The 24238-nt window shown below is 33.0% G+C and overlaps 4 protein-coding genes across 4 annotated transcripts in view; all 4 read right to left on the reverse strand.

The window, feature by feature from the left end:
- Positions 1–2168, reverse strand: part of LOC123010230 (serine/threonine-protein kinase PAK 1) — a 5240-nt gene extending 3072 nt beyond the window's left edge. Inside the window, exon 1 of the mRNA XM_044406939.1 lies at positions 1526–2168. Within this exon, the coding sequence (XP_044262874.1) occupies positions 1526–1926 (401 nt within the window). The 5' untranslated portion in view covers positions 1927–2168. The remainder of the gene's footprint in view (positions 1–1525) is intronic.
- Positions 2169–2488: 320 nt separating this feature from the next.
- LOC123010228 (integrator complex subunit 3 homolog) lies at positions 2489–12873 on the reverse strand. Its single transcript, XM_044406936.1, has 4 exons — positions 12491–12873; positions 11591–12391; positions 5470–7608; positions 2489–3051 (listed from the first exon to the last, which is right to left on the reverse strand). The coding sequence occupies exons 1-4, from the start codon at positions 12563–12565 to the stop codon at positions 2986–2988; spliced, it is 3081 nt and encodes a 1026-aa protein (XP_044262871.1). The 5' UTR covers positions 12566–12873; the 3' UTR covers positions 2489–2985.
- A 2278-nt stretch (positions 12874–15151) lies between these two features.
- On the reverse strand, positions 15152–16177 carry LOC123009923 (STI1-like protein). The gene is made up of 5 exons (XM_044406499.1): positions 16106–16177; positions 15847–16059; positions 15550–15798; positions 15377–15500; positions 15152–15333 (listed from the first exon to the last, which is right to left on the reverse strand). Exons 1-5 carry the CDS (start codon positions 16112–16114, stop codon positions 15230–15232), a joined length of 699 nt encoding a protein of 232 aa, XP_044262434.1. The 5' UTR covers positions 16115–16177; the 3' UTR covers positions 15152–15229.
- A 2074-nt stretch (positions 16178–18251) lies between these two features.
- LOC123009960 (RNA polymerase II elongation factor Ell) overlaps positions 18252–24238 on the reverse strand; it is a 24569-nt gene continuing 18582 nt past the window's right edge. Inside the window, exons 7-9 of the mRNA XM_044406557.1 lie at positions 22161–22823; positions 21937–22108; positions 18252–19706 (exon numbers count right to left, since the gene is read on the reverse strand). Of these exons, the coding sequence (XP_044262492.1) occupies positions 19548–19706; positions 21937–22108; positions 22161–22823 (994 nt within the window). The 3' untranslated portion in view covers positions 18252–19547. The remainder of the gene's footprint in view (positions 19707–21936; positions 22109–22160; positions 22824–24238) is intronic.

Genomic DNA, 24238 nt, shown 5'->3' on the forward strand with positions numbered 1-24238 from the left:
AATTTAGTCCATAAACTTCAAATCTTTTTTTCTAGGTCCCAAATTTAAAAACTTCCAAAGTTGAAATCTGAATTTCAAATTAAAAATTTTAAATCTACATCAAAATTCTAATTTTTAACTGCAAATTTTACCCAAAAACTTCAAAATTTTGGTCTTGTAAATGCAGAATTTCAGCTTCAAAAACTTTAATTCCTAATCCTTAAGTGCAAAACTAAAAACGTTTTAGTCATAATTCAAAAATTTAGTTTTATTTCTTAAAAAAATCGATATTGGGATTTAGAATTTCGAATCCATCTCATAGTTTTAAATATTAACCAGAAAAAGTAGAAATTTTAAGTCTATCTCAGAGTTCAAAGCGGTTAATACCCGAATAACTCTTTTGTAACACATTTTTTCGTAAATAATAAGGTGTCATAACTCGTGCCCCAGAGGAAAATTTCAAGTAAGATAAGATAACAGGAAATGATACCTGTAAATAAAAATTTAACATTTTTTAAAGATACAAAAATTTGTCAATAAAAGCCACACATAACATTAAACAAAGTTACAATTTAGGGTACATCTTCCTTGTTTCCTCTTCTAATAGCTTGTAGCAAAAAAACTTGGAAAATAATTTTTTTAACATAAATAAATAGGGTCAAAGTGCAAAATTTAAACTCTCATAACTTCGAAATTTTTAGTTAGAACTTTTTAACATTTTTCCATGTTCCTGGTATTTTACCTTACGTGGCATTTTATTGGGGCGCGCGTTCTGGCACACCTGTATTTAAACAATTAAAAAATTAAGTTTCTTATAATATCCAAATGTCATTTTTGAATAAATAATAACTCAACGTCGTATAAACTGTTGTTTCAATTGTTTCACCTTACGTTGTTGATGTTGATTAAGAACACGTGTAATCGATATTCACTTGTTTGAAATCTATGAAAAAACAATCAGATCTAGTTAGCCGGAAGTAACAAAAACGTCACATTTATTAGAAGTATTTTTCGTTTTCTCTCTTGTAGTATTTAAAAAACAAAAAACCTTTCGACTATTCCTTTACTGTTTTGTAAACAAAATCCAATTGGCCCTGACTAAGTGTCAGTAGTAAAAACAATTATTCAAAACAATCTTGAACTAGTTGGCTATGAACAAATATCATTTTTTGACGTTCAATTATTTCCAAAAAAAATTATTTTATCACACAACAAAAAGTGTCACAACGTCAAATAATCTACCAATTTATTGTTTTAGTTTTTGAAATAATAATAATTTTTGACATTTCATGGCCATCTTAGGCAATTAATTGTGCCATTATCACTAGTTTAAAATTTCATTAATTCGGATCCCAAAAATTCCAATAATATTGCAGTTATCATTATTATCAAATAAAAGTGCACTAATCACTTATCAATACGTAATAATATCGACCAAACTAAACTAAAGAATCTTGGAATGTTTCGCACAGCCAACTGGGATCATACTCCCATTATCAAAGGTGGCTTCATTTGTTTTGAAAATTGACAGCCACGGCCAACTTACGTGTTTGCATAAATTGGTTCCTCGTTTCCCTCGTCGTCCAAATTCCCGTCTTTGCTTTTGTGCGCATCCTTCGAATTCATATACTTGTCGATTTCCTTCGTTTCCTCGTCGATGAGGGGCTCCGTGATGATGTGCTTGATTTCGCCCTTCTCCTGCTTCTTGATCGAGTAGTTGTAGTATTTGACGGCCTGCTTGACGGCCAGAGGGTTGTTGACTTGCTCATCTCTGGTGATTTGGGTCCCGATCTGGCGCAGCCACGCCGACGGCAGCCCCTCGAGCTCCCCGTGAGCGTTGATACTCACGTGGATGTCGTGGTTGACGTTCGTGGGCTCGCTGATCACTGCCACGGCAGAGGGGGCGTCGTCCCGCGGCCTGGTACGGCGCTTGAAGATGGACATCATGGTGTGAGGTTAGTTTGGACGTCTTGAGGCCCCCACACAACACTGCCGATTGCTCATCAACACACACACCCCATTTAGGGAATTCGCGGCATTGCCAACCTGATCCAACCTGACACCTAATGTCACTAGCCAAAAAAAGCAATTGCGATAAAACAAATATCTTATTGGACTTGATAAAAAGAGCACTAATACGTTTTTCCCCATAAAAACAACTCGTTCTCTTTAGTCTTTGTAAATAAATTAGAAGGCATTTATTTATTTGTCATTACCAACTTGTGCAAAACACAATAATGAAATGTCCCTACAAATTATTGGTCAATAAAAAAGAAAATTTTACAAAATTGTAATAAAACAACTGTATTGATCGTAAGAAGACACTAACCCGTATCAAAACAACTCTGACTCTTTTTTATATAATAAATAGAACAAATTTAAATAATGTCACTACCAACCTGGCGCAAAACACAGTTAAATGTCCCTATAAATGAGAATAAAAATTGATAAAATGTAAAAAAAAAACAACCGTAAGGGACACAAATCCGTGTCAAAACAACTCCTGCTCTTTATAAATATATTTACAAATTTATACATCTCGCTTGTAATAAAACACTATCAATTTACATTTCGTTTAAAAACTTGTTTTCTTCTAAGATAATAGACCCTTGAATAGCAAAAATAACAGAGGAGGGTATAAACCTAACAGTAACAATTTACAGGAGAAGAATACACAATCATGAGAGGGTTATTTGTGTGATAAACATGTAAAAATAATACAATAATTAACAACGTTTCTTAAGGTACTCAACAATTGTTTTTTTTTTTGTTTATTTCATATCAAGACATGGATATTTGTCTTTGAATCTTGTCTACAGGCAGTGTATTCACTCTTATTTAATCCTCCGTTCATTTTTTTATTGTTTTTATGATGATTTCCTTTCCTCTTCACCATAGTACGTGTCTCTGAATAATGCTAATGATCACAAGCTTGCATCTGATATGACGTTCCTTAATTCCGATGTGCTTCACACACGACGAATCCACTGCTACGACTTGGTTCCGTCAATCACTGTCGGACATTACTTTTTTACGTTTCTTAGGCTGCTTTGGCTTCACGATTTCCTCCTCCTGAAACAAAAAAAAAATACTTTGAAAATAATTTGGCAACATTGAAAAATGTGTCTTTAGCCAACACCCCTGGCCACACCCACAGGATTTTCTTGTTTAGAATATCGTCCCAATATATTTATTTAAATTTATATTTAAATAAAACGCAACGATTCGAATTACAAAACGAGATCTTAAAATTTCAATTTCAAATTCACCTGTTTTTCTAAATGCAGAATAATATGTATTAGCTGAAAAATTTGCTTTTTCAATCGTTAAATTTTATGATAATTTATCAAAATCTTGCGTTTCCTAATAAAAAATTCTATTTTAAAAACAAAAACAAAAGAAGTTATAGCTTTCGTTCCTTTCCTCATAAATTCTCTCAAAATAATAAAAACAAATACAATTTTTTTTTATATTAATACGTAATCTTATGATTAAGTTGACAACATTGAAGAAATTTTATAAAATATTAAAACTACTAAACTTCTTATTCAATTGTTATCTAAATTTCGTATTATTGTCATTTCACAAAAATATAGGTATGTAAAAAAATCAAGAAGGTTGTGAGCAAATCTTATCTTTTTTATTTTTTGAATCATCAGGGAAAAAATAGGCGAAATTCCTTATATTTATGACCATCTATTACTCTAAGTTAACGCCCCATGCCACTCCTCCATGTTCATTAATTCTTTGAACTCCGCCCACAAAATTTAAATTACCTACAAAATCAACCAAATTAAACAATAAATATTACTATTTTATTTATCATTTATTTATCAAATAATTTTTCATTCAATAGAACAAAAAACAAAAAATCTGTCTAAAAGTTCCATTTTCGATTATTTATCATCGTTTTCATCACATTTTATACTTTTTATGTAAATACACTAGAGTTTTACGCATTTCCAGTTCATTAAAACATTTCCATACGTTAACTCCCTAAACCACGCCCATGTGTTCTTTTAATTATTAAATCACCCCCACAAAAGCTAAAATACTTCACTAAAATAAGTAAAAAATTATAAAACACTTCTAAAAATATGAGGAATCAACAAATGCCACTATTTTAGTGTAAACTTTGAAAAAATAGTCAAGTTATTTAGTTACTTTTATCAACAATCATTACAAAAACAATTAAAATCCGTATTAAAAAAATGTCTTTACACATTTCTTCCCTAACAAATTAACAATAATTCATAATTACAACAAAAACAAACAAAAAAATCTATCTAAAATTCCTCTATTTTCATTGTTTAGGTTTTTTTTTCAGTATTTATTTACGTCATATTTTTTACTTGTTTACGTAAAAACTGAAACATTGCACAAAAAATACAATACTTTCAAAAGTGAACTTAGCCACGCCCCTGTGTCCTTTTGCTCATTAAGCCCCGCCCATAAAAACTAAAATACCTACAAAAGTAACCCTATTTTCTTGTTTTTTTCAATTTTTACTTAATTACAACAAAAACAAACAAAAAATCCGTGTAAAAATTCCATTTTTTTTTCTACTTTCAACTTCAATTTTTCATTTAGTTACAACAAAAACAAACAAAAAATTCACCTCGAACCTCCATTTTTTTCATTTTTTATAATCATTTTTGGCACTTTTGTTACTTATGTAAACACTCAAATATTACACATTTTCTGTTCAATAAAATACTTCTCATGAATAAACGCCCCTATGCTCTTTTGTTTTTTAATCCCGCCAAACCAAAAAATTAACAAATTTTTTTCTTTTTTTTTCAATTCTTCATTTACAAAAACAAGAAAAAATACATCTCGAAATTCTATTTTTACATGATTTGTCATCATTTTCAACACATACAGGGTGCGCCAAAACTCGCGCCCCAGAGAAAAATGACATATAAGGTAAGATACCAGAAACATGGAAAAAGTGTTTTTTTCATTATTTATCATCATTTTTAGCACATTTTTTTCTTATTTATTACGTAAATACTCAAATATTACACACTTTCTGCTCAATAAAATACTTTCATAGATAGACTCCCCAAGCCACGCCCCTAGGACGATCCTTTTTTTCATTAATCCCGCCCACAAAAACTAACCAAAATTAACCAAATTCATTTTTTTAATTCTTCATTTAATTACTACCAAAACAAAAAAAAGGGCATCTCAAAATCAAATTTTTTCATTATGTATCATCATTTTCAACACATTATTTACGTAAAAGCCAAAACAATGTAACTTTCTGCTCAATAAAAAAATATTTTCATAAGTAAACTCCATAAACCACGCCCCTATGTCCTTTTATTATTAAACCCCGCCCACAAAAGCTAAAATACTGAACCAAGAACTGTGAATTAAAATTTGTTTTATGAAATTTTGCAAAAAAACAAAACCAAAATCCGTCAGAAAATCCATTTTTTCATTAGTTTTAAAAAACTAAAATAGTAATAAACCCCGCCCCCTTACCTCGCTACTCTCCTCCGTCGAATCACAAATCTCCCTAACAGCCGTCCTCTTCGTTGCCACAACACTCTTATTCACCGGCTTCCTTCCTCTCCCCTGCGATCGACTCTTCGTCGCACTCACCTCCTCCTCCTCCTCCAACAATGCAAATAACTGTCCAAACTGCTTCTTCTGTCCCTCTGTACAATTATTCAATGCAATATTCAACGCCCTCTGCATCGAATCAAGTGTATAAATCGCCATACAATCATGACGTTCACAAATCACACGTAATTGCTCCAAATGACCCAAAACTTGTTCAGCACTCGGTACACTCGCACTCATCGTCTTTCCACTACGTTTCCGTTTATTGGGCGACGTTGACGGATAACGCGTACTCAAAAGTGACGAAATTAGCTCAGCTACCTTATCAATATACTCATCACACCAGTATTTGATAATAGTAAAAATGAATAAATCACCGTGGGGAGAAAGTTCACGTGAAAACAAATACTTAATATAGTCAGCATTGGGACGCTCCTGTTTCAACATAAGCATGACCGAGGTGAGGGCCTCGGAATGTAATTCATAATCTAATTGGGTGATAAGCGGCAACACTGTATCAATACTTATATCATGGGCGTGTATTAATTGCCAGAAAAAAAATTGCTCGATACTTTCCCACGTTAGCGTGATTTTAAGCAACGGTACTAAATTTTCACTTTTAAACATGACGAGATGTCCTTGAAGAACTTTCCCGACTAGAGTTTGCAATTGTCGCGAATCTATAGCTGATATTATCACACGTATTATTTGAGCGTTATTAACAGTTTGTTGTTTGAAATCCCTAAATAAATCAGGCACTATCCACATCATTAATTTGGTATCACTGATATGGCATGCCACCAAATCGTCGAGTAAACAAACGTCGATTTTTTTATCACACGATTGACAATACTCTTTATATACACTCACTTTTAGTGCACTTGCTTTTGTCTGATCTTCACGTTTGTTTTCTGTCCGTATTTGAACTTTAAGAAAATACAATAACAAATAACCGACACTTGGAAAACAAGTGCGCATTTCGGTTAATAACCGTAAGAGGATTTCCTTTCCCTCTTCGTCTTGTTTCGTGAAATTGTACAAAGTTTGGAAGAGGACAAAAAGTGGCATTTTGATACTTTCAAGTAACTTATCGTCGGTCATTTGTTCCGGACTGAGGTCACTACTCTTGTGATCATCTTGTATTATATTTGATAAAGTCTTTGCAATGATTGGGAGGTTGTCATCTTCATCACCTTCAAACCCCATCAAGGTTTGTAAAAACGCCTCCATGTGACCACAACGACTCTCCTCATCTTTTTCCAATTGTAATTTTGTCAAAATCTCCCCCAATGGTCCATCAATACTGTCATCCAACTTATCCAAAATCTTCTCCTTTAACCTAACTTTCGACAATGGAATGTCATCATCATCATCATCACTGTCATCATCAAGAGCACAAATCGTCAAAGTTTGCTCTTCCTCATCATCACTAAACGCCGGTTCATTGTCCAAAACATGATTATTGACAGTGTTGTTGATTCGATGATCACCATCTCCGACTCCAGAACTCTCTGGTACCGTCGTACAAAACTCCTTGAACGTTTCCCGTACCATATTCCTCAATTCGGGATCAAGTTTCGCATTATCGAATAATGGTACCAATGATGGTACGACTCGTTTCTCTAAAATCTTCCTCAGCGATGAGAAAATTCCATTTCGAACTTTTTCCGTTAACGGTTGATGGAAATTTGGTATGATTCGACATAGGAAATCTAGTAGTGTTGCACTGACTGCTGGATGGGAACGCATTGAATGATGCATGACTAAAATTGCTGGTTCGATGTTCATGATGTTGTCTTTTTCGCTATCGAAGAATAGCCAATCGTAGAAGAGGGCGAGTTTGGCATTTGAAACGGCAACGGATGAGGTGCATGTGGTGAGGAGCCAACCGATGACGGCCCAACGTGGAATTATATCAGAACAGAGGAGTTCATTGGTGGGGTGGATGACGCCGACGATAAAACGGATTATATCGCAACGAAGGCTTTGCGATTCCGGGGTGGCGAGGTATTGGCGTTGGAACCAGTCCTGGTAACGTTTGTGGTTGCCGAAACGGACCTGCAGAAAAAAAAATTGAATTAAAAAAAAAATTCAACTGTCAAAAAACCTTTACTAGAAAATAGTAGGCTTTGAAAAAAACCAAAAAAATCGCATCAGATTAGGTGGTTGTGATCCATTGAAATAATCACTCTTAAAAAAAGTTGGCTACGAAAAAAAAATCAGCTGTTGTCTATATGATTAAATGTCAAATTTAATATTGACTGTGATTAAATGTCAAATTAAATTAAAATTAATTAATGATAAAAAAAACGATTAAAACAGGTGACTGCGATCAAATGTCAAAAAAATGGTTAACAAAAAAATCAGTTAGCTATGAGGTCAACAGACAAAAAAAAACATAATAGGATAGTTGGCAGTGGTTAAAATGTCAAAAAATCTATTCAAACCAGATGGCTATGATCAATATTTTCAAAAAATCTTCACTAGTAAATAAGTAGGCTATAAAAAAATCATGTTAAAATCGTAACATTTGTCGTTTCCAAAACGAAGAACAAAATGGCTGTATTAAATGTCAAAAAATTTGATTTAAAAAAATCGCTTTAGAAATAGTGTAGTTGGCGAGAGTTAAAATATCAAAAAATCTATTTAAAACAAATGGCAGTGATCAATTATTAAAAAATCTTCATCAGAAGGTAGTTGGCAATAAAAAAAACAGTTAAAACTAGAAAAAAAAACGCATTGGGATTGTGACTAGTCAAAAAATAGAATAGAATAGTTGACGTCAATAAAAAAACTAAACTGTAATCAATGTCAAAAAATTTGTTAAGTAAAAAAACAATAGTGGAAATACATGTAAATTTTCATGTTAAAAAATTGAAAAAATTATTAAAAATTTGTTCATAAATATAAAAAAAGACTCAAAAAACATAACATGATCAAAAAATGCGATTAAAATTTAAAATAAGTGACTGTCAAAAAAATCAGAGCTATGATCAAGTGTCAAAAAAATTAATTTAATATACTCCAATTTTAGTCGGCTGGGAACATTTGACAACTGATAAAAAATTTAAGATAAGACAGTTGACTGTGATCTAATAATAAAAAAAACACGATTATTTACTAAAAAAAATAGTATAGTTGGCTATAAGTAAATGTCAAAGTTTGAAAAGTAAAAAAAAAAACGTAAAATTATCAAATGTCAAAAATAATTCAAAAATGTTAAATCACCCGTTTCCGTGGTTGTATTCAAATACCCAGTAAATCTTAATTAGAATAGTTGGCTGCGACTAAATGTCAAAAATAATCGATTTTATGGGTTTGAATAGTTGACTGTGATTCACTTTCCAAAAAATATCAAAATAAAAAAATTCCAACGTAAGATTTTATTTAAATCCAAAACCTAAAAAATGTTGATAAAACAGTTGGCTATAATCAACTGTCATAATAAAAACTGTCAAAAATTCGCCATGAAACGTCACCGCGGCTGTCATTTACTATCTCAACCGCCCTTAGAATTTCATTCTCGCATAATTTCTATCCCATTTCGTTTTATTTCTGTTTGTTCGATTAAAAGTTGATATACGACGTCTGAATTTCCTCCATTGTGAAAGTTTTAATAATACGCGGTTTATTTGTATTTGCCGACTGTTTCGGTATACCTACTCTATTATCTGTTGGTAATGTAAATTAGCAAGGTTTTAGTAGTTCAGTTGTCTATCAACAAAAATTCGTTTAAATAAATGAAAAGTGGAAATGAAATGCATTTTCGTACTTTAATTAATTGGGTAATTAATTATTAATCGACACCGAAAACCAACACAAGTAGTTGAGTTTTTTAATAGAAAACAAAAGAACATCCAATAGGGAGATTTTCATTCAGATTTTTTTATTGACCCACCCCGTATAATAAAAATCAAAACATCAACAACCTTGGTTCTATATTTACCAGAAAAGCAATAAATTCAATTAGTAATTTGTTTGTTACGCCAAACCGGTAAAAATCTAATTCTAAGCCTACTAAGTTCTTTCAACAACCAAGACAACTTTGCCACAAAAATAAATAACAATCAAGTAACACGTTGTCATGTTCCCAAAAGACGTGAAAGTGAGTTTAATTAATATTTTGCTCAATTGTAAATTAAAATTTCAATATTTGCGTACACTTTACAAGATAATCTATAACTTGTATTCGTTTTATAGTATTGATTAGTAACATATTATAAAAACATCGATTTAACGTATCGCTTTTGTTAATTCAGTTGGCGTTGATTTTGATTTTTTGTATATACTCTGTAATTTTTTAATTACGTATTTGAAATCGAGGTGTGCGATGATTAAATGTCAATGACGTCATGTAATGATTTTTTTGTTTTCATTACCACTATGTATAATTACGTCAGTCTGGAATTTATGAGCGAGAGAAAAACTTTATCACTTTTAGATAAGGATCAAGGCATACTTTAATTTTTTTTAATCGTTTTAATGACGCCACTTATTTTTTGTTGTTACACTCTGTATAACACAGTTTTTGCGTAATAGATGAACAGCTGTTTTCATTCAGCAAAAATAGTTTCAAGTCAAAGCCATCTAAGAAAATAGTAGTGAACTGTTGTTTGTTAAAACACCTTATATTAACACAAAAATTAATAACTGTCAACGAAGATTTCTAGACACCACCCTGTATATTAATTATAAAAAAGTAGCTTATCATTTTTCGAGTCATATTAAATTGTACTTTTCTCTCGTTAGTGTTATCAAAGTGGCCTTGAATAAATGTCGACAATGAAACACAAAACTTTAAATTTCCCTTTTTGGTTGAAACATTCCTTTTACTGTATAGAGTTCTTATATCTAAACATCCAAATCGTATTTTTTTGGGTTAAGAATAAATGTCAAAAAGCCCGCAGATTTTATCGAATCGGCGCTAAAAATGTCAACATTGGAACAAAAAACTAAGTTTTTTTAATAAACACAATGAAAAAAAGTCAGGTAGGCCTCACATATTGTCAATATTTTCACCCCAAATTTATCAATGTAGCGTTGATTTTAAATTTCAATAGGAAACACATACTTCAATTTTGCAGTATTACTGACATACCCCCTGTATATGAACCGTTTTCAAATCGACCTGTTTTTGCTTGAAAATATATTTATTTACTCAATGTCAAAAGTTATTGAGACTGGCTCCTTTTGAAATGAAAGCCCTTTTATACTACTTTTTTGATAAATTTGATAAACATTTCAATACAGCGTTGATTAAATGTCAATGAGGTCCTTCTCTTGACACATCCTGTACATTGTTTACCCAAAATTCGGCCACACTGATATTTGAAAAATGGAAAGGAAAAGCGTCAATTTTTATTTTTTACTGACACACCCTGTATATGAGCCGTTTTACCCCAAAGTCGCTCATTTTGTCCCTTTTTAGGATAGCACAAGAATCTCAATTTTCTATGTTTATTGAAACACTATGTATATTGAAACAGGAATATATAAAAATTCTTGTAAAAACGCCCAAACCGTGTTTTTCCGGTAATCTTTGATCACGAAAGTCAATGATGACACAAAAATTAATTCTTTTTCAATTTAATTATAAAAAAAAATATAAATTAGCCTCAGTTTTTGGTCCATTTCAATGTATTTTTTTTTAATCCAGAAACTTAATTATTTATTATTGTTTCTTAAAGGTAGAGCAACAGACGGCCATATTGTAATTTTTAAGGTTAGATTCGACTAAAATTAAAGGTCCATTGAATAAATGTCAAAATTGTAACAAAAATCAATATTTTTTGATAAATTTAATACAAAAAAGGGAATTCGCCTTGATTTTTGGCAAATTTAAAATTTTTAACTAAAACATGTCAAAATGGCGTTGATTAAATGTCAATGAGTTTTTTCTCTTGACACACCCTGTATATTATTTTAACCCAAAGTACAGGGAAATTGTCATAATTTAGGATAAAAAGAAGGCCAAAAACCCCAAAAAAACATGAATTACTCTAATCAGGACAATGAAATGAATTTGAGGTTAGGTACCCACCTGCGATGTAAAAAACACGAGTTTTCTCTCCATATCCGGCGTGAGCCTCGACTGTAGATACCTCCTCGACGTCCTCGCTTGCAACAGTTGCAAAACCCCCGTAAAAGTAGGACTGAGCGTCCTGGGGGCTGTCAAAATGTCCTTCCACAGTTGTTCAAACTCGGGGATCCTCGCAACGTTTTGCAAGAGTCTCACTAGGTCACGCCCGATCCCGATACAGTCATTGAACCGGTCCCTAATCAAACTAATTAAAAAATTAACTTCTTTCTGTCTTAATGGGGCTAAATAAGGCGCATTGTGGTCCTCCACCAGTCGCAGATACGTGTAGACGACTGAGGGTATCAGCAGAGGGAACTTATCCAGCCAGCTGCGGTACTCCACCAGCACGTCGAGGAGGCTCTCGATGAGGGCGATGTTCTTGGCGGAGACGTCGCCCCCCGCCGCATGCCTCATCAGATTCCAGCAGAGGTTGTCCACGTTGTTCACGGCATTCTTGATCATCTCCCGGAGGAGCCACACCAGCTGGGCCTTCACTACGTCGGTGAAGCGCAAGTAGCGCTCCAGCACCAGCTGCGAGAGACTGTTGAGCACCAGTCCGAAGCCGTCGTTGGAGATGAGGGTCAAGTCCCGGTAGCCCCTCGCGGCGTTGTGGGGCTCGGTGAGGATGGTCACCAGCAGCCCCAGCGACACCTCCTCGTAGCCCTTGTCTTTGAGCAACGCCTTGGTGATGGCGTCGTAGGCGTCCTTGTCGCTGAGCCCCGCCGTGAGGCCCGCCACGAAGTGGTAGCTGCGTTCGAGTTTCTGAAATTTTGAATTTCGCGCCGTTAATTTGACAGGGCGAGAGAGGAAAATGGCGGACAAAGCACCATCGAACAAGAGGCTAACTTTAGGGGGCTTTACCTCCTCTAATTCGTCTTTCGTTTCGACGGACGAGGTCTGGAACAGACGAGACATCTTCGGAGGCTTGGCTTCCATGGGCCCCGATCGAGTTAACGGACACTAGAGGACGACAACGATTGATAAACACGGAAGGGTCGGCATCGTCCCATCCTCGGAAAATGTTTGTGGAAATCAAGCGCGCGGTGATATATACGTCGTGTTTCACACCGGAAATGCACGAATATGGACGGCTCTAACCGACATTTTTCGAGCAAATTTCAATTTTTCGCTGGTTTTTAGTGTTGAAGTGACGGAAAAAGTGTTAATTCACAGACACAGAGACGGATTAACGTTTTTGAAACGGTGTGTGGGCACAGAACCGGACTCAGGGATCACGTGACCGGCATGGTATTTTGTCAATATTTTGTTAGTCAAATTTTATCAAAGTTTGTTTCTGATAAACTGGAAATACCAACTTCCAAGAATAAATTTTTTTTCGTGTCATCATCAAATTTCGTGGCGCGAAATTTGAAAATTGCTAACAAATCTCGTGATTGGCTTAAATCTTCTAAAAAATATTGATTTTTGTTACAATATTGACATTTATTCAACGCCAATTTAATGGACCTTTCACATGTAACCCAAAATCCATGAAAAAACTTATTTAATAGCCCTGAAATCGGAGCTTTTTTGTATTTTTTCGCATTTTTTTTAACCTAAATAATGAGAATTTGGCCGGATTTTGGATGTGTCAAGTGAAAAAACTCATTGACATTTAATCAACGCCATTTTGACATGTTTGAGTTAAAAATTCTAAATTGGCCAAAAATCAAGGCTAATTGCTCTTTCTAGGAAGAACTTCCTTGACTTGTGCCATGCTTCACACGCTCAACCAACGAGAATTCTTCGCCTGAAGAAGATACAATTAAAGTATCAAAACGTCGCAACGAATTTAATGTTTTATTTCCCTGTGTCCTATAAACCATCTTCTACGCAATCAGGCTATCTAATTTTTTTTTGGATCGCACGGAACTATTTTTAGAACCCTTTAGCCATTAAATTAAATGCGATAATTATGCCGATCAGTGTATATAAATTTGGAAATAGAAAATGTTTTATTAAATAGATAAAACCTTGTATTTAACTTGCACATGATGACTATAATTCGCTCATATGATGGTGTATAAACTTCATCCTCTTGAACTATAGAGGCTATTATATGCTCGTTAAATAATATACATAGTATTTTTTTTAATATTCAACGATTGTACGAGAAAAAATAACAAAAAGACACCTAAAAACAGAAGAATCTCTTATTAAAGAAAAATAATAAAAAAGTTTTCAATGTATTTTATGCAGTAAGTATGTCCCCGGATTGAGTTTACAAGAGAAAATTTATTTAGATTTTACGCTAAAACTTCAAAGGAAAAAGATTTTTTGCTTTATCTGAAACGAGCAAATCTATAATTAAATCTTCATTAATCTAACTCTATAGAAATAAAAATTTATTCTTCTCTTGATTTCGGACTTTTCTGCTTTTTAAATCCTATCACATTGGCCGTTTTATTTATTTGATGTTACTTTGATGTTTGTGAAAAACATACTTTTAATAAATGGCAACACAAAGAAACAGATTTAAAATAAAAAACAAGTCATTTTTAACAAGAACTATCATTATTTAATTAATAAATTAATTGTCAAAGTGGCAAATAAATTAAACCGCCAATGTGATAGGACTTAAAAATCAAGAGAAAAATTAATCAGAATAATGAAGTTTTAATTACAGATTTGCTCGTTTCAGTTAAAGCAAAAAATGTTTTTTCTTTGCGATTTTGGCGTAAAATCAAAGATTTTTTTTCTCTTGTAAACTCAATCCAGGCACATACTGTATAATCAAAAAAAAATAAAAATTCACGAAAAATAATAAAGAAAAGATACAGAATAAATCAAGTAAAAAACAAAAGAAGAAAAATTAAATTTATTTATAAAAAAAGGAACATAGTACAAACAGGGTAAAATTTCAAAGAAAGAGCGACGACCAATCAGTTTTGGCGCACCCTGTATAGTAGAGATAAAAACAATAGAGCTGAAATATGAAACGTCGTAACAGAAAAATTAGTAAGAAGCATACAATAGAAAGAAATAAAAACGATAAGAAAGAGAGACAAAAACAGGAAGACCAAACAACCGAAAAATTGTAAAAAGCAAGAAGAGCATCAATAAGTAAAACAACTAACGCCAAAAAAATTCTCAAAAATTAAGACTAAATAATTTGTTTATAGATCAAGGTCACATCTTAAAAATTTATTTTGATAAATTTATCTTTTTATTAATTCACCTTATAAATTTATTTTTTAATTGTTTTTCTCATTAGACAAAAATTTGTTTCCTTTGTTGGTCATGAAAAATGAGTTTCCATTGAAAACTTTGCATTTCCTATTACTTTAATCACTGTCGTTCCTCCGGGAAACAGCGCAACGCATTATTACATTCCAATTTAATTAAATCGTGCTCGCAGTTTCGTATATCTTAAAATAGCAATCCCTTGAAGAAGAAAATATGGACAACTCAGAGATCTATTCTTAGTCGAATCCTACGTGGGCATTCATTAAAAAATCAATAAAATTATTTTTCGTGGCCAATTGAGTAGCCAATTTTTATTTTTTTTTTAATTAAAAGAAAATATATTTTTGGTCATTTTTATTTTATTTTCAACAACATCAATCACAAATGGGGTTCCCGGAATGTGAGGCCATTTCTTCACAACTTCCCCTTCTTGTATCTCTGTCTTGCTTGCGATTTGGTGTACCTGGGGGTATGTTTCGTCTCTTTCTCGACCGTCTCATCCTTACCTCCCTCGCTCACTATAAAAAAAATTAATAAAAAAATCACAAAAACGAGAAATACTTAAATCAGGTGGGGGCTCCAATAGCCCCTCGTTTTGACACCTCACGTAGTACCTGTAGGTCTTCGCAACCCCGTACCCCACCATGGCTATAATAATAGTCACGAAAGCCATCAAAAGAGGGTGCTGAAAAATTTTTTCAGTCAATTTCAGTTTTGTGATAATTTAGACTCACAGTCGGTTTGTGGGTAAAAATACAGTCAGCTATTACAATTATGACCCCTATGACGATGCCAATGCCGGCCCCCAGCCAGGGGATGACCTCATCGGCCTTTCTCTCCTTTAATATCTGTCTTTTAGCCCTGCTAAGGGCCCCCATAATATTAACATCGTCGGGTTTCAAATTTAAGGCTTTTTGGTACGACTCGCAGGCTTCCAAGTAGCGTTTCGCTGAGTACTCGACCTCGGCTTTGCGGAAATAGCCCTAAAAAACCCATTCAAAGCCTTGTTTAAACCACACAAATTGGGTTACTTTAGGCCAATTTGGGTTCAGTCTAATGGTTTCATTTGCATCCTGCATTGCAAAATAGTACTGTTGGACCTTGAGGAATGCTAAAGATCGATTACTATACAGGGTGTAATTGTTTGAGTCGCTTTTTAGAGCTTGGGTGTAGTATAAAATCGCTTCTTCATATTTCTGATTTTTGACAGCGGTATTTCCCAGTTCTTTTAATGCTTCCGGTGACTAAAAACAAGCATTTTACGTTTTTTTTGAGCAAAGATGCACAAACCTCGTCCATTATTTATTTTGATATTTCATTAACATAACCTCAAAAACTGTCATTCTGACAAGTGCAAATTACAGTTTCCTTTTTTAAATTTTATTTACAGCGTGGTATAAAGTTGAAAAATTATCAGTTAGTGCCTTTCTAATTAGTATAATTGGCTCAAAATACGTAATTTTTCATTATTATTGAGTAAAAAAATATTTTTTTGTAAATAGTGCCAAGTGATGTAAATCCCATTGGCGTCTCGTGTTTCCTACCAGGGGGATTTCTAATTTGTTGACCAAAAAATTAAATAGGTTGTAATTATTTATATAAAAAGTAAAATTCAAACATTTTACGTAAACTAATTAAACTTTTGTAGCCGCATTTGCTGCCACTAAAATTCAACCCCTCACCCTTTCGAAAAGGGTAGTTTACTCTTACAAAATTTTAGTTTTTCAACAATTTAAGCGCTAAATATTTTTTTTAATTGACAATATTTTACACATAGCTTAAGGACTGATGGCCGCACTTGCTGCCACCACCATTGAACTTCTCACCCTCTRGGGAAGGGTAGTTTACTCTTACAAAATTTTAGTTTTTCAACGATTTTAAGCGCTAAATATTTTTTTTAATTGACAATATTTTACACATAACTTAAGGACTGTTGGCCGCACTTGCCGTCACCATCACTGAACCTCTCACCCTCTCGGGAAGGGTAGTTTACTCTTACAAAATTTTAATTTTTCAACGATTTTAAGCGCTAAATATTTTTTTTAATTGACAATATTTTACACATAGCTTAAGGACTGATGGCCGCACTTGCTGCCACCACCACTGAACTTCTCACCCTCTCGGGAAGGGTAGTTTACTCTTACAAAATTGTAGTTTTTCAACGATTTTAAGCGCTAAATATTTTTTTTAATTGACAATATTTTACACATAGCTTAAGGACTGTTGGCCGTACTTGCTGCCACCACTACTGAACCTCTCACCCTCTCGGGAAGGGTAGTTTACTCTTACAAAATTTTAGTTTTTCAACAATTTTAAGCGCTAAATATTTTTTTTAATTAACAATATTTTACACATCTCTTAAGAACTATCAGCCGCACTTGCTGCTACTACCACTCAACCTTTTACCCTTCTTAGAAAGGTAGTTTACGTTTGCAAAATTTTAGTTTTACAACGATTTTTAGTATTCCAGAATTTGCGCCTTAAAAAATTGACAACCAAAAAGGAGTCTTCAAATAAACAAAAAGGAATTTTCAAGAATCGTTGAAAAACTAAAATTTTGTAAGAGTAAACTACCCTTCCCGAGAGGGTGAGAGGTTCAGTGATGGTAACGGCAAGTGCGGCCAACAGTCCTTAAGTTATGTGTAAAATATTATCAATTAAAAAAAAAATTTAGCGCTTAAAATCGTTGAAAAACTAAAATTTTGTAAGAGTAAACTACCCTTTTCGAAAGGGTGAGGGGTTGAACTTTAGTGGAAGCAAATGCGGCTACCAAAGTTTAATAAGATTACGTAGAATGTCTGAGTTTTATTCTCTATATTAAAAATTACAACCTGTTCAATTATTTGGTCAGCAAAATAGGCAGACCCTCAACCAGTGGCGTAGGTATGTACCTTTCAACTTAAAAAGAAATTTGAAAATTAGCAACTAATGTTTTTCTAACTAATAGTTGCCTCAAAATACGTCATTTTTTTAGATTATTAAGTAAAAAATTATTTTTAAAACTAGTAACAAGTGATAATAAATCATTTTTTGATATTATTGAGTAATTTTTTTTTTGAAATAGTATAAGTCTAAATTACAGTTTCCTTTTTAGTTATTTACGTCGTTAAATTTGAAAATCATCAAACTGACTCAAAATACCTCATTTTTTTAATAGTATTAAGCAAAAAAGTCATTTTTCACAATTGTGACAGGGTTTTGCCCCTCAAAGATATTGGTAAACGTAAAATGGGTACAGTTTGTCTCCATTTATACTTGCGAAGCTATGATAAAATTTTGTCGGTCTATTTCAGAATCATCCTGTATATAACCGAAACAAACACGTAATTTTTCAATATTATTGAGTAAAAAAGATTTTTTTTTGAGAATGACGTAAATTCCAGTGGCGGCTCGTGTTTCCCACCAGTAGCGTAGGTTGTAAAAAAACAGACAAAAATCGGGATGCTTTTAAATATATTGCATAGTTCAAATTTACAATAAAACATAATGTCGTTATAAAACCCTAGCCACTTGATTACGAACTGGACATAATAACCGTAAACAGACTGTTTTTACTTATTTACACAGTGATATATAACATAAATCGACAACAGACCGAGCTTGGCAACAAGTGGCGCGTTTTACATAACAACAGAGAGAGAAAGAGAGCAATCAATGCGCTCGAAAACATGTTAGTCTACGTACGGTCACTGGAATTACTCATACAATAAAAAAACACAATATAACCAACCAAACCAAACAACCAATGAACCATTACTTTTATCACATTAATCCACGTGTCATGTAATTAATTAATATAACATTCAGGCGAATTTTAACAATTGACTCGGTACGTATAGAAATTACACAACCCCGGACTAACGACATTTAATATTTTTTATTTTTTTTGGTTTTTGCTTTGTTCTCAGAAGGAAAAACGATAAAATAAGCGAGAAGACAGAATAAAGTTGATTAAGCATACTCTAACATATTAATTATATATGTAATAATATAGATACATGGTACTGTATATATATTTGATGAGTCAAGGTCAGGCCAAGGTCGTCATCGAAGATCATATGTACAATCACAACCACATCGACGGACAGTCTGATTGGCAGGAAGGGCACTGCTACTGGACAACATAACACTAACGGAATGAGCGTGGTCATCACAGTTCAATAGTTATATACCTCATTTGTTCTAACTACGCCTAAATTAGATCTAGTCGACACGTTCAGCTGTCAGTCACACGGAGGGGGCGGAGCTATGGCGAACTGAACGTCCAATGAGATTATTAATAAATAAAAGAGGAGGGGCGGAATATCAAGTTTGGCACAGGAAAATTGTAAAATGGGAAGAAACAATAAAAAGCGGAAGATCAATGGTAACTGGTCAAAATGGCAATACTGTCAATTTCGGGGATTTTCGGATCGTTATTATGGCACTAGAACTCAACCAAATTACCAGTGGCGTCCCGTTTTGTGCCAAAAAACAAACAAACAACAAATTCGTATCACAAATCAATTTGAGCAATGGCCGCCACTTGTCGTGCCCTGAACTTAACCTATAAATAATAAATAACCGAAAAATCAAGTGTCACTAGACTATATGACTTGACTATTTTTTTTCTTGTTTTTTAAACTTCCAATGGGATTTTTGTGGTTCGTGATGTTAGTATTGAGTCGTCCGATGGCAGGAGTCCATAGCAATGTGCCGGGGCGTGGGGCCGAGAGCCCGAAAAGACCCAGGGTCAGTATCGGGTGTTGGCGAGGCCCTGGTCGTACTCTAAGACAAGACGTTTTATGTGCGAGAGTTTGTCGTGGAGATATTGAAAGCGGCGTTTTAGTTTTTGGTGTTCCAGATCGTTCTTGTTTTCATTGTATTCTCGTACGATTTGCTTTTTTAGATCCTGAAAACAACACAAAATGTAGTTACGAAACAATATTAAAAAAAAAAAAAACAAGCATTGCGTCAACTTTGTTTTTTCACGGCCAATGCGGTAACCATTTTTTTATATTTCTATAACAACTTTTAATTGTTTTTCATCGCTAATTTGGCAACACAATTTATTTTATTCTCACATAATTCTAAAAAAATGCGAACAAAATTTTGCGATACGTAGAAAAATTTCTTTCCTCAGTTGGACATTAAAACAACAACTTATTCTAAAAAGTGAAACTGAAAAATCAAATTACTAATACAATAATAGAAAAATCCTGAGTAATGTTTCTTAAGTCAATTTACATGACAGAAAGTTACTTTGTTTTTTTATGGCCAATTCAGTAACTAAATTTTCTATTCAAATTGTAAGACAATCAAATCGCTAAAAATTAATTATCATTACAATCAAATAGGACCTAAATTCTCTTTTCAAGGCTATTTTATTAACCATTTTTATAATTTCTGTAATATATACAGGGTGCGCCACAACTCGCGCCCCAGAGAAAAATGCCATATAAGGTAAGATACCAGGAACATGGAAAAAATGTTAAAAAAATTTTATCTATAAAAATTTCGAAGTTATGAGGGTTTAAAGTTTGCACTTTGACTCTATTTATTTCTGTTGGCAAAATAATTTTCCAAGTTTTTTTGCTACAGACTATTAGAAAAGGAAACAAGGAGCTGTATCCTAAATTGTAACTCTGTTCAATGTTATTTGTGCCTTTAATTGGCAAAATTTTTGTCCCTTTACTAAATAATTGTAAAAAAACATATACAAGATCATCAGTATAATTAAATAGATATAAAAAAATGTCAAATGTTAAAAAGTAAATGTCAAAATTTTTTGACAGATAAAATTTTTTAAACATTTTTTTCATGTTCCTGGTATCTTACCTTACTTGAAAAGTTTCTCTGGGGCGCGAGTTCTGGCGCACCCTGTATATTATTTATTTATCGTGGCAAATTTGGCAACTAAATTTATTGTACTCTCGACAAAGTCCTAAAAAAATGTAAAGTGAAATCGAAAAATTAATATACGAATACAATAATAGAAAAATTATGGACACAGAAATTTACTTTGATTTTCATAACCAATTTAGTAATAAAATTTTCTATTCAAATTGTAAGACAACCAGATGACTAAAAATTAAAAAATTATTAAAGAAAATATTCGATTTTATTTTTTGTAATTTGTGTGGATTCCAAATTCGCTATTTATTTTTCATAGCTAATTTCGTAACAAAATCTTTTACTTTTGTAATAATACAAGTTTAGAAAATACATAATTATTACAATAAATATAAATTTCTGGCATCGGCCGCGACTTATCATTGCCAATTTGGTAACCAAATTTATTTTATTCTAACAATTATTATAAAAAATAAATCAATCAAATCAATAACTTAGCAAAGTTGAAAAATTAAATTTAGAATTTTTTTTTCCTCAATTGGATATTAAATATAAATTAATTAAATATTAGAGTGAAATAAACTTTAATTTTCATGGCCAATTGGTCCACCGAATTTACTTCAGAATAAATCGACCAAAACTTAAATAATTATTAATAATTTCATTTCATAAACCTTGAGTAAATAGCAAATCCGATATTTATTTGTCATGGCCACTTTGGTAACTTTTTTTTTCTAAAATAAAATAAAATCAGATATGTAGTTAGAAATTGAATAATCATTGAAATGAACAATTTTTCGGCTATCGTTCTGAAACTTAATATGGAACTCAAACTTGACTTTTCATCACCAATTGGGTAATATTTTTTTTCGTAAGCTTTAATTTTCCTTGCCAATTGGGTAACAAAATGTGTCACCAAAAGCGACACAAATTCGTAGAGTGTGAGTCGAATTAAATTACTTGCAATAAAAAATTTGTGTCCTCAATAGGTCATCAAAAATGTTTTTGTTCTATTTTTTGATTCCTAACAGATTAATTCGTTATTTCATCGCTAATTTAGGTTAATTACGGTGTTTCGAGTCAAACGACTCTACCCCGAGTACTCGTTCTCGGTACTTGGCACAATCGTTTCATTACTTTCACTGACAGCTCGCTTTATTATAATACCAACAAATAACAGTTATTACGCAGTACAGATAGTCCTCATTACGAACCGTAAAATAATTGTGCAACACCAAAAAAAAAAAATTTGTATCCCTCGTTGACCATGAAAAAAAAATTGTACTCACTTTAAATCTGGGACTAGACGCGTCTTCTTGTTTAAGCTTCAATTCTAAATCGACGAACCTCCTAGATACTTTTTCCACGATTCCGTGAAGGTCCTTATATTCGGCATAGTCGGCGTTAAAGTCGGCTTTGAAACGCCGCCTTTGATCGGCATCTTTAATCGTAGTGTATTCCCTGCAAAAGTACAAAAATAGAAAAGAAATGATATATACAGGGTGTTACACACGTTAGATAATCGGGAAACTCCGAACTGCTATCGACTTTAGCCACCGCCCCCTTCTCCCTGATTGGTGACACCCTATCCCCGCCCATCGCTTCCGATTGGCTATCGGGACTGACTCTGACACTCCTTTGACTCGTACTTGTCACTCTCTCTCTCTTCCTCTCATTTTCTCTCTGCGTGCATTTTCCGTTAACGTAACCGTTTTCCGTTGTCGTTTTCGTTACCGGTGAATTACCGCCTCCCGTTTTCTCGCGTCCGTAGCTTAAACTATGACTATCACAACGTTGCTTATCATCGTTTCGCAATTTATTATTATTATCATTCGTGTAGCCGCCGTTGCTCATGGCGACGGCCGTCGGGGATTCCCTACTACGGGGATTCATGTTGCTGGCGTCACGTGAATCCGTAGGCGGACGACGTTGGCTGCTGTTGTTTTCGATTGGCGAACGATAAGTTTGTTCGGAGGGTTTGCGAAAGTGGGAGATGCGTTGACGTTTCGTGGGAAGACCGTCCTGGTTATCGTAGTAGCCGGGGCGTTTCGATGACGACGATGACGTGGTAGAGATGGGGGGTGGAGAACCGGGGTGGGTGCTTGTCGGGGATTGGCCACTGCCGGAGCTGCCGCCGTCACTGCTGCCGGGAGGGGTCAGGTTCGCCGGCTTACGCCTGAAAATACAACGTTTTTCAACTCCTACTAGGGAAACAAATTTTTCCACACACGATGAAACTCTAGAAACGAATTTAGATATGTTAAAATTTAACTAAAGGCAAAGGAAAGAATGTTAAAAATAAGAAAAAAACACATAATTCTATAAATAGAAAACAAAGAAAAAACAAAAAAAATAATAACCTAAAATGACAAATTAAGTGAAACGGTGAAAAACAGAAATCCTAAAAACTTGAGTCAACATCGAAAAATATGTTTTCGTTTTTCAAGTTCTACTAAGGAAACAAATTTGGAAAAATAAAATTTAACACTTATTGCATAAAATAAACAAAAGGTGAAGAGAAGTTTTTTTAATATGGAAGAGAAGCGACAAACAAAAACTTCAAGAAATTTCAATCAAACAATAAAATTTAGTGAGTCGACAGAAAATGTACTTTTCGTTTTTCAAGTCCTGTGGAAACAAATTCATTTTTATGAAATCAGGCAATAATACGAAACATGAAAAAACTAGAACTCTGGAAAACCATATGTTTACTAAAAAGGCAATAAAAAATAGTATAGTTTTTCATGACCAAGTGAAGAATTAAATTTAGTAGGAAATATGCCAATCTCAAAAGTTTCGCACACTTTTTAATTTTGTAATTCTACTTAGGATACAAATTTCAACATCTTTTTATGAAAAGAAAATTTAAAACCAATTTGGTTACTAACTGGCAATGTAAAATATATAAAAAGAGAAATGACAGTTGGAATATGCAAAAATGTTGCAAAAATAAAAAATCTGTAATTTCTTTTTTTTGTCTAACTGAGGGACAAAACTTAGTAGCATCGAAAACTGGCAAGATTGAAAGTTACATTTTGAATCATTTTGTTTACAACATATGCAATGAATAATAAAAAATAAAAAAACAGTAAGGAATATCGAGAAAACAGAATTAAAAATCAGAACAAATAAAGAATAAATTGTATAAGTGAAAAATTAATGCAAAAATGTGAAAATCAGTTTTTCATGTATAACTAAAAAATCAAATTTAGCAACAAAGAAAAAGCTGGACATGTTCGACGATATCGCACTTTCATTTTTCAATTTCTGGGTACAATTTTTTTATAAATTTGAAATTTTTAACAATTTTGTATATTAAATCGACAATGAAAAATATAGGAATGTCGACAAAAAAGTGAAATAAGAAAAAATAGGTAAATCAAGTCAAAAAACACCAAAATGTTGATCTTCGGTTTTTCATGTCCAACTGAGAAATTAATTTTTACATCCTAGAAATTAACCAAAATCAATATTTTTGTACTACTGTGGATACAAATTAAAAAAAAACTTAGAAAATTTAATTTTGTTTACCAATAGGCAATGAAAAAATATACAAATATGTAGAAAAAAAAAGGAAAATAAAAACGGTAA

The sequence above is a fragment of the Tribolium madens genome, unplaced genomic scaffold, assembly GCF_015345945.1.
Source record: "Tribolium madens isolate multiple individuals breed KSU strain unplaced genomic scaffold, Tmad_KSU_1.1 Scaffold_7;HRSCAF=85;Tcas5.2_LG10, whole genome shotgun sequence".
Lineage (NCBI taxonomy): Eukaryota > Metazoa > Arthropoda > Insecta > Coleoptera > Tenebrionidae > Tribolium > Tribolium madens.